At 40.5% G+C, this 10,000-nt stretch overlaps 1 protein-coding gene across 1 annotated transcript in view; it reads right to left on the bottom strand.

The window, feature by feature from the left end:
• Nucleotides 1-10,000, bottom strand: part of LOC138014446 (hexosaminidase D-like) — a 26,223-nt gene that overhangs the window by 14,315 nt on the left and 1,908 nt on the right. Inside the window, exons 4-10 of the mRNA XM_068861519.1 lie at nucleotides 8,459-8,568; nucleotides 7,246-7,333; nucleotides 6,292-6,370; nucleotides 4,863-4,948; nucleotides 3,485-3,650; nucleotides 2,436-2,504; nucleotides 570-629 (exon numbers count right to left, since the gene is read on the bottom strand). Of these exons, the coding sequence (XP_068717620.1) occupies nucleotides 570-629; nucleotides 2,436-2,504; nucleotides 3,485-3,650; nucleotides 4,863-4,948; nucleotides 6,292-6,370; nucleotides 7,246-7,333; nucleotides 8,459-8,568 (658 nt within the window). The remainder of the gene's footprint in view (nucleotides 1-569; nucleotides 630-2,435; nucleotides 2,505-3,484; nucleotides 3,651-4,862; nucleotides 4,949-6,291; nucleotides 6,371-7,245; nucleotides 7,334-8,458; nucleotides 8,569-10,000) is intronic.

Here is a 10,000-nt window from a genome sequence, read left to right as displayed (position 1 = left end):
CGTTTCGTCGAAAAAGACGTCGCAGTTGATCACGCGAATCAAAACGAAGAATGCGCACAGCCAAAACATTAACAAATTAACAAATACAGGATTTATTGAGGCTTCATTCCCCTTAATGAGTTTACGTTTTAAAACGATTACTACTTGAAGCGTTTTCGCCTACCATTAACACTGCAACGTTCGTAAACGTCAACCAAAACGGAGACTTTCGAGAATACACCGTTTTGAAAACGTTCCAGTTTTAGTGCGCACAGGCGAAATGGTCTACATTCCTCGACCGAGAAGACTTGAAAGTAGAACCATTTGCAGATGTCATTATAGTCTCCTTCGCTGCCGCTCGGGCCGGAGTCACGCAACGCTCGTTGCGTGACTCCGGCCCGAGCGGCTGCGAAGACCCTAGTGTTGCTCCGACCGGGGTTCGACTGCGCGGCCTCCCGCACGGAAGTCCGCATCCCATTCTATAACAACTGACCTAACCGGTTGACAGTTCAAGAACTTAATCTCCGTAAGTAAGCTGAGTAAGCAACAAATGTTGATCGCAAAATGAAACTAGAAGTCCTTATATTTACCTTTGAACGCACTCGCTGCCCAAATATTGTTGAATGCTTCGCCGTATCTCTGCCACATACCTGTAACGTGAAAATACAATTTAAAAAGCTGCGTGTTCCTTTTTTGTAGTTGCCATTTATTTAGAGCAATAAGCATGCAAAGCAATTCGGCGAATTTTGCTTCCGCTTGAAAAAGATTCGTTAATATGTGCGACAGAGATTCAACTTATTTTTCAAAATCACTCTAATCACCTTCCTGCCGGATGGTCGAAGGTTCGACTTCTGCAACGCCTGGTTTTCACTAGCGAAGCAAGCATAAACACAAGAGGCATATGCAAACTCAGTAACTTGTTCATTAGAGCCTTTTGTTGGAACAATAGGCACTAATTAACAACAAGTAAATGCGCTTGCGTGTGTAACTCATGCTTATGCTTGCGTCGCTAGTGAAACCCAGGCCTAAAGGAGCACTTGGATTTTTTCATGCGTCCAGAAATGTCCCTAATTAGACGCACGCGGATTTCAATAAACGTCACTGAGTCGGGTAGCTGTTTGCCCCTGGTTCAAAACGAGCCTTGGTGCTACACCATTCTGATGATAATGAGTTTCATTTTCATGAAAATACACCACTCATTTCCATTTGAATGGTTGTGCACCAGGACTCGCTTTGAAACCGAGGTAAACAGCAACTCGGAAGTGGGCTATTGGGCGTGCATCTAAAACGCCATTTGCAACATACTGGTCACATGACTGATAACTGGTGAAATTAAAGCCGCGACAAATGAAAAGATCGTGTTTGTCTTCGCCAGAATACAAATTATTAGAAAAATACCACTTAAGGTAAAGATTGTATGTGTATGTCATCGCATGGACCCGAGTCGCGAAGCGACGAGGGCAATTTGGAAAACTTTGAAAATACGAGTGAAATTAATCCTTAATTGCACGAGGGCACATGGCGATTACATGTATATCACACACAGGGCAAAATTATTGGAGGAAACCCGTTCAGTGCCGCGAAAAATTACAATCAACAAGGTCCTATTTGGTTACAGTTCAATTCAATAATCGTTGCTGTCAACAGAAATAGCGCTTAAAGTGTATTTTATATGTGGACAAAACAGTAGGTTTAATCTGGAAGAAGATGCTCTTGCAACTTCGCTTGCTCTGGATAAGCCACTGTTAACCATTCAGGATCAAGTAATCATTTCTTCTTGATTGGCAAAAGTGCCCTCATGATTAAGGAAAATTACCCTCCGTCTCAGCCAATCAGCATTCAGTAATTTTGCCCCGTATGTGATAAGTCCATTTTAAACACTCGAAAATTCCATACTTTTGTTTACGAATGAAAAGGCCTTTTACTTTGATTGGAAGTTTTGGATTTCACGGTCGGTCATTACTTACGTTCAAACCTGACCGATTGGACCTCAGAGAGTTGGATCTAGGGAAAAGTGACGTCAAAGGCTCACTAACTTAAAATTTCAGCGTGTGAATGCAGCTTAATATAACTGCAAAACGCCAAGTTTGAAAGTCTGAAAGCCCAAAACTCCCGTGCTACATATTAATTCTGCGGCGTAAACACGCATTGCATTCTTAAACTAGTGAGCCTTTGAAGTCCAGCTCTCTAAAGAAATTAAAGTTAGTAATGGCGAACCATTAAATGGGGAAATTACAGTTAAAATAAACAGTTGTTTTTTGGAAATCAAGACTTAAAACTTTGGTCGGTTAGTGTTTGGTAAACATAGTTTTGAAATCCAAAGAAAAATAAAGTGCGGCCCCTGTGACCAAAAAATCAGTTCTTAAGTTCCCTATTGAGCAAACTGGGAGACGTTAAATTAGTTTTCCTTACATCCCGTTGGAGATTAACATATGATGGAAATTGTATGAATATACCTGGCGGAAAGTAGCCTGTGAGATCGGATGTGTAAGCCCACACCATGGGTTCAACAAGATCACCAAGTTCTAAAATGCAAGATAACAATGTACAGTTGGAAACAAAGTACCGAAAGGTAACAAAGTGCTTCAATGCTCGGCAACCTCTCCAGGCTTTCAAATCACTGAATGACCGGTATATTTTGTGTAACTGCGCACCGGTGGCTCAGTTGGTTGAGCACCGGGCTGTCACGCGGGAGGTCGCGAGTTCAACTCCGGCCGGACCAACACTCAGGGTCTTTAAATAACTGAGGAGAAAGTGCTGCCTTTGTAATTACATCTGCAAATGGTTAGACTCTCTAGTCTTCTCGGATAAGGACGATAAGCCGGAGGTCCCGTCTCACAACCCTTCAATGTTCATAATCCTGTGGGACGTAAAAGAACCCGCACACTTGTCGCAAAGAGTAGGGCATGTAGTTCCCGGTGTTGTGGTCTGGTCTTTCTGGTCTGGATAGGGTAGGGTGGAGCACCTCGCATAGGACCTCGAGTCCTGTTCGTGCTCCTTCCCTCTGGGCAGGTTTGCTCAGTAGAAGAGACAAACCAGATGTCTCGTAAAACAAAACAAATAAAACAAAACAAAACAAAAAACGCTTATAATGGTATTAAGTGCAATCAACAATTTTAAAATGATTACCTTTGAATAAATGCAATACTGTAGGTACCTCTTTCTGCTGAAGGGTTTATAAAATTTCGCTTGTGTCGTTAGACGTTGGTCGTCAGTCTGAATTCTCTAGCTCATGGAAGAATCGAGACTACCCAGTTTTTTATACGTTTAGAATGTTACCGAATAGACGACATGCCGTCTTTTTTGTGAATCGCTTGGTAATTCTAAAAGAAGAAATAGGGCATATAGTTTATTTCAAACCCTACCGGATCTCAGTGGATACAAGCCCGAAATATTTCCAGTGGAAAAGTCTGTTCCATTTGATTCACCATCGGATTAATCGGATTTTCCGTACAAAAGGAAAGCGCCCCTGATCAGTGCTATTTTATTTTATGTGTGTTTATACCTTTCAAATACTCGACTGGCCACTTCCTCATCATATCATCCCACATGATCGGCGTCACATCTTTATTTCTCAAATGCTTCAAAATTGGCGTCATGTGATGCACAAACAGCTCAGATTTATTGCGAGTATCCTTCATACAGACTGGACAAGTCTTAAGATTCCACACCTTGAAAATGAAACAAATATTTAATGAGCCGATTAACCGAGTGCTGAATGGGGTCAAAGAGCTTTGTTCGCACTAGAAAACCAGATGCAATCCTAGGACAAAGTTTTTTTTTTTTTTTTTTTTTGTGGGAACAACCTATACCACTAACATCTGCAAGCATAGTTAATGCACGGAGATGTTTATGAAACTGGACAAGTTCTTTTGTTTTATGTTTTTGTCCGTATTTTTGGCCTGGACCCTGCACAAAACACACCTTTTTCCGAGAAGATAACGAATCAAATCCTTCGATTAAATTATGCGCAACTTATTTGCGAACCCGTGCGAAGCGAAAACAAAAGATTGTGCAGGGTCACGGTCAATTCAACATCGATTGCAACAACATTGTTCTCACCAACGGATAAACACTTGCAAAACCAATTGAGTTGTCCAGTGAATAGTGATTTATCCAGTGGATAGTGCTACCCACCCTTGGATCAACTGGGGCCAGGTCATGGTGCCATACAGGTCAAACATTCACACCAACTAGGAAAGTGAAGTGAATGACAGAATCAAATAAGAACAGCTTGTGGCAAAAACTGTAACTTTCACCAGTGCATGTGCATTTTTCAATGACCACTTTATGGTTCTCTCAAAAATACAAGCATTTCATTTTGTTAAGTCAAAGCCTGATCAAATATCTTATTTGGTGTTTCTTAGGAGCTGTTGACACTTGGTGGACTGCAAGCACTCTTTCCTTTGCTCTAAAATTTGCTGAAACAAATGAGAACTTTCGAAATGAATGAAACTGCGGGTCGCAAATATGGCGGGTGTTGGCCCTCTAACCAATGCCCGCGGTATTTGCGACCTACAGCTTCAGCAAAAGAGAGACTGGTCGCAGTCTATTGACATGGTGGAAGGAACATGCTGCCACTTAAAAGATCCTATGATGGTGGTTCATAAAAGGCGGCATATGTTTTCTGTGTGAAAAGATTGACAATTACTCACTGGCCCCTGTTAAGGACCTTTCTGACCACTTAGACATGATTTCCTTTGCAGAGAGGTACTGTAAGAAAATCCCATTTCCTTTGAGATTTGAGTTCCACCCAAACAAGACATTAGGCTCGAGCAAAGGTCTATGTATTGGAGTGATCCTTTTTTGTGTGTGTGTTTTTATTGGTATGTTAAGTGCTTATACATGTATCAGATATGAATGGCTACAACTCTTCTCTATACCTCATCTCCTCCAATGTGGAACCATTTTGCATCAGGATGCAGCTCTAAAACCTGGTCAATGAGTTCAAGAACCATGGGCACAGACTCTGTACAAAGTAATGTGGAGAAAATGTGGAGGTAAAATCGAATTGCAAAGGAAATATGCAGAAAATAGTCATAGTCACACATTTACTAATTCAATCTAGTAATTACCACTAGCTCTCCTCACAATACTAGTGGGAGGCACAGTGGCCTCATGGTTAGTGCGCTCGACTCCGGATCGAGTGGCGCGTGTTCGGGTCCTGGCGGGGGACATTGTGTTGTGTTCTTGGGTAAGACACTTTACTCTCACGCTGCCTCTCTCCACCCAGGTGTATAAATGGGTACCGGCGAATTTAATGCTGAGGGTAACCCTGCGATTTGACTAGTATCCCATCCAGAGGGGAGTAGAAATACTCATAGTCGTTTCATGAGCCGAGTACCAAAACCAGAGATAAGCGCCGGCCTGATGGGCCTCTCTAGGCTCGTAATAGAGCTTCCTCACAATACTGATTCAGATAAACCTGTGCCACAGCAAAGGAAAGCATTATCAGCAAAGGATGTCACTTCAAACAGCTGTGCAAAAAGGAAGAGGCTGAGAATCTCAATCACCTGCAAGAGGGGACTGGCTTTAAAAGGAAAAAAATGTCTTAGTAGAAAGGCATCAAGAAGTACAAGAAGAAGCATGAATCTTTTGGCCATTCTCGTGCTAAGCTTGAAAGCGAAGTGACATTGATACAATTTTCAGGAGAAAAAACGCATGGCGCTGGAGCCGTTCAAAAAATTAGCTTCCACCCTTGTCCTTCTATTGAGAGGCACACTAAACAGCGAACTCGAAATCTTCAAAATCGCTCAAAATACCACGCTGAGGCAAAAGAACGACAGTACACCACAGGTAAGGTAATACAACGTTTAGTGTTAGTTCATGCACATATTTATCGATATATTGGTGCAGAAGAAGCAACTGGTGAATCCAATACATTTACTATAAAATTACAAACGGTTACGGAAACAGATTGTGCAGGTTCCCTGTGGTGAAACAGAACAGAATAAAGAATGAAGCAAGTGGCACAGTGATAAATGGGTCAATTCTTTGAAAGCATGCAAATAAAGAGGAATTATGCACCAGAAATTACGGTACGCCATTTTGTCAAAAAACTTCAAGTGGAAAAGGAAATTATTGTAACATTATACATAACTGTGTGGGTGCTCTTTCATGGGCCTTATGCTCAGGTTAAATTAGTATGCACTTATAGTTGTGATTGACACATTCAATTATTATTGTAACTTGGTAAATGAACCAATGTACAACATAGCTTTTATGGCATTTAATTATAATTATTATTTTAGTAATAAAATTAGCTAATGACTGTCTCCTGGCCCACCTGAAATACAAAACTGTCAAACTCACCTTTGTTATTTGGACATAATGAATTTGTGAAGTGTTCTGTTTCCCGAAGATGTGAAAACTCTTTTTGTTTCAAGACAAACTTGACAAATGAGAAAATAAAAGAAACAGTCACACTGAGGTCAGGGCACTGAGAGTTGGTTGCATTAAGCATGGTTGGTGTTAACCATTAGTTAAGTCCTTTTTAATAGCCTATGGGCTGTGATAGTATTTATCATGGGTAGGGCTACATAACCATGATTTGAGATTTCAACACAGGGCCACCAGCCAAGGCCTGTGATGGAAATGGTTAATTAAGTACATAGTTTAAGGTAGCTCTGTAGGTACATGTCAATTGAACAATCCACATTCAATGAGTTGAAGCTAATGTGAATAAGAAAAAAAGAACCATGAATTAAAGAGGGCAGTGCAGTAGAGTGTCAGACCATGCAGTCTGAAATTCCTGTGTTCTTGTTCCATCCTGACCTTTTGACTTAAAAGTTGTTCTAGCTCCCCACTGGTGACTTTAAAGTTGTTCTAGCTTCCCATTGGTCGCAACATGTTTTTGTTCTGGTACATGTACTAGTTCCCATTCAATGTCTTGCAAAAAATAATGACCAAGATTTATTTTATTGAACCTAAAGGCTTGTGACGGGAGTGGTCAATTAGGCACTGAGTATTACCTTCATTCCAGTTGTCATGAAATACTTTTAACATTGGATCAAAAACAGAAATGGCCAGCCAGACACGTCAGTTTGCAAAGAAAGTGCAACAATTTGAAGGAAAACTTGCACGATAATCCCTCACATTTTTCTGGAGAGGTATATATTATCTTCGAAGTGTGTTCATTTGAAGGGTGCCGTAGAATTAGTCCTTCAAAATGCCTGGTCTGGCCAGTCAGTTCTGTCATTAAACTGGAAAGCATACTAAGACAACAAGTACAGTGAAATAAGCATTACAAAATCTTGATTACCCTACCTCGAGATGGCCAAATGTCTGCACAAGTGGAATCACCATCAACTCGGCCTCACTGGCAGCTTCTAGAAACTGCTTGATTTCCCCTTGGCTGAAAGGTTAAATCATGTACTATAATATTTACATCAGGTAGTTTCAAGAATACTTCTTGAGATTAAAATTACTAGACAAGTAATCACATTTTCAAGAAATCACCTCTGAAAGTGTTTATTATTCACCTTCTAACATGAGCCACAAAAATACAAATAAATCTTCTTCATTTACTAAAGCCAAATGATCTTACTGTATATATTACAACCCTGTAAATTGACCTCATAATAACCTTGGGGTAAGGAGAGTATGCAAGGAAATCCACAGACTGAGGAATTTAACATATGCTTTTGGATAAATTAATATAAATTAGAACAAAGGGCAACCGGTACTTATTTCGGTCCATATCATTGTTAATGTAATTGCAATGGCTGTTTCTTGAGTACCTGATTTATACACACAATGGCCCAAGCTACATGTATGACACTACAAATCCTCTTTTATTTGCTCAATTTAAGTCAACATTAAATAGGTACAGCTGAGGGCTATCCGAGATTTTGTACCATAAAGCGAAGTAGAGTATTGCTCCTCCAGGCCCCTGGAAGCGATGCAAGTGAATCATAGGGTTAACCCAGGAGTACAACTGTATGTTGCCAGTAGCCATAATAATTATACATGTACTTGGATGGAGAGAGATGAGGTAGGACAAAGTTTGTTGTCTAACGAAACAACATGGTGAAAGAACCACTAGCCTTGAGACCCATGCCCATCAGGATTGGCAGTCTCGTAAACCATTATGTCACCGTTCTTCTAGAAAGTTGCTCTTGATATGGAATCGTGCACGAAAGAGATGACCATCATGCACTCCCTTATCCTATCCTCTTTCCTAAAAGAGCTTTAATTTAACTCTTTCACTCCCAAGAGTGACACTTATAGATTTTACTGTCTCACGCCAGAAGATTTTACTCATCAATGGGGAACGCCACAGGAGTGAAAGGGTTAACAATAGCTAGATTCACTCAAAAACTATGTCCCCATTAACCCTTTCACTCCCAAGAGTGACACTTATAGATTTTACTCTGTCTCACACCAGTAGATTTTACTCTGTCTAATGGGGAACCTCACAGGAGTGAAAGGGTTAAGAGTGTAGGGACACCAATTGAAACTGGATATACAGAAGATTTACCTATAAGGCTTTTGAGCTTGTAAAACTTCAAATTTTTCTTTATAGGGAAACATATCCTCATACTCCAAAAGTACGCCACTGGCTCCCCATTTCTTGAAGTCACCTAAGATCTGTTCAGATGATAAAAAGAGAGACAGCGATTGTGCAAAACAACTAGAATCTCCAGATTATAGTCATTGAGTCATACAATAATAAATTATCACTGTTACAATTAGTATTTATTGTTACACTATATCTTTTCCTTTTTTTAACACTCCACCAGTAAACTAGTTTAATGATAATAACAATGACAATGGCAATGACATAATTATGACTCTGACACTGACACACACCCTGACACTGGCAATATGTCACTGACAACAACGGTATTTGACAATGACACTGATACTGACACTGACAGTAATACTGACAATGACACTGACAGTAATACCGACACTGACACTGACAGTAATACTGACAATGACACTGACACTAATACTGACAATGACAATGATACTGATACTGACACTGTCACACTGACACTGACAGTAATACTGAAAATGGTAAAGGTAAGGTAAAGTCTGCTTACGAGCCTAGAAGGCCCATCAGGCCGGCGCTTATCTCCGGTTTCTGTAGCATGAAGCGACTAGGAGTATTTCTACTCCCCCCTGGATGGGATGCCAGTCCATCGCAGGGTTACCCCCGGCATTAAATTCGCCGGTACCCATTTATACACCTGGGTGGAGAGAGGCACCGTGATAGTAAAGTGTCTTGCCCAAGAACACAACACAATGTCCCCGGCGAGGACCCGAACCCGGACCACTCGATCCGGAGTCGAGCGCACTAACCATGAGGCCACCGCACCTCCAATACTGACAATGACACTGACAGTAATACTGACACTGACACTGACAGTAATACTGACAAGGACACTGACAATGATACTGATACTGACACATACACTGACAATGACACTGATACTGATACTGACTCTGACGGTGTTACTGTTAATGATAATGATAATAATAATGATAATGATAACAAGTGCCCCATTAGTGCCCAAAATGCAAGGACCATGGCTGATCCCAATACCCTACTCAAACTTCAACAAAGAAAAATTTCTCGTCATGAATTTTTTCAATCTCAAGATATGGGGCAAAACTGAAGCATTATTTATCTGCAATGGACGTTCTATGCACAACACCATTCCCTCAAACACCTGCCATTGTCAGCAGTTTCTTTCAATGCCTACTGCAGGCTCATGTTTTGTTTTGTTTTGTTAAACCTCTTGCAACACAATACAGTGCGATTACCCCTGATTACATTTCATTATACACACTGCAACTAAAATTTGTGAAAGTTGCGACTACATTTATTTTGGATCTTGTTGCAAAAATTTCGACTGAAATTTTTTAAAATGTTGAGCCCTATTATGTAGAATGACAAGTGTGAGAAATGAAATTATTGGTTGAAAGGCCAGTGTTCTCGTCACTCCACCACATTGCAGCTTATTCAAAGATAATGATTAACAATTTTTTGAAAAGTATTTAATGAAAATGACAC

Source organism: Montipora capricornis, chromosome 8 (assembly GCF_036669925.1).
Source record: "Montipora capricornis isolate CH-2021 chromosome 8, ASM3666992v2, whole genome shotgun sequence".
Taxonomy (NCBI): Eukaryota; Metazoa; Cnidaria; class Anthozoa; order Scleractinia; family Acroporidae; genus Montipora; species Montipora capricornis.
The sequence above is the reverse complement of the archived record's forward strand: the minus strand, read 5'-3'. Positions and strand labels throughout refer to the sequence as shown.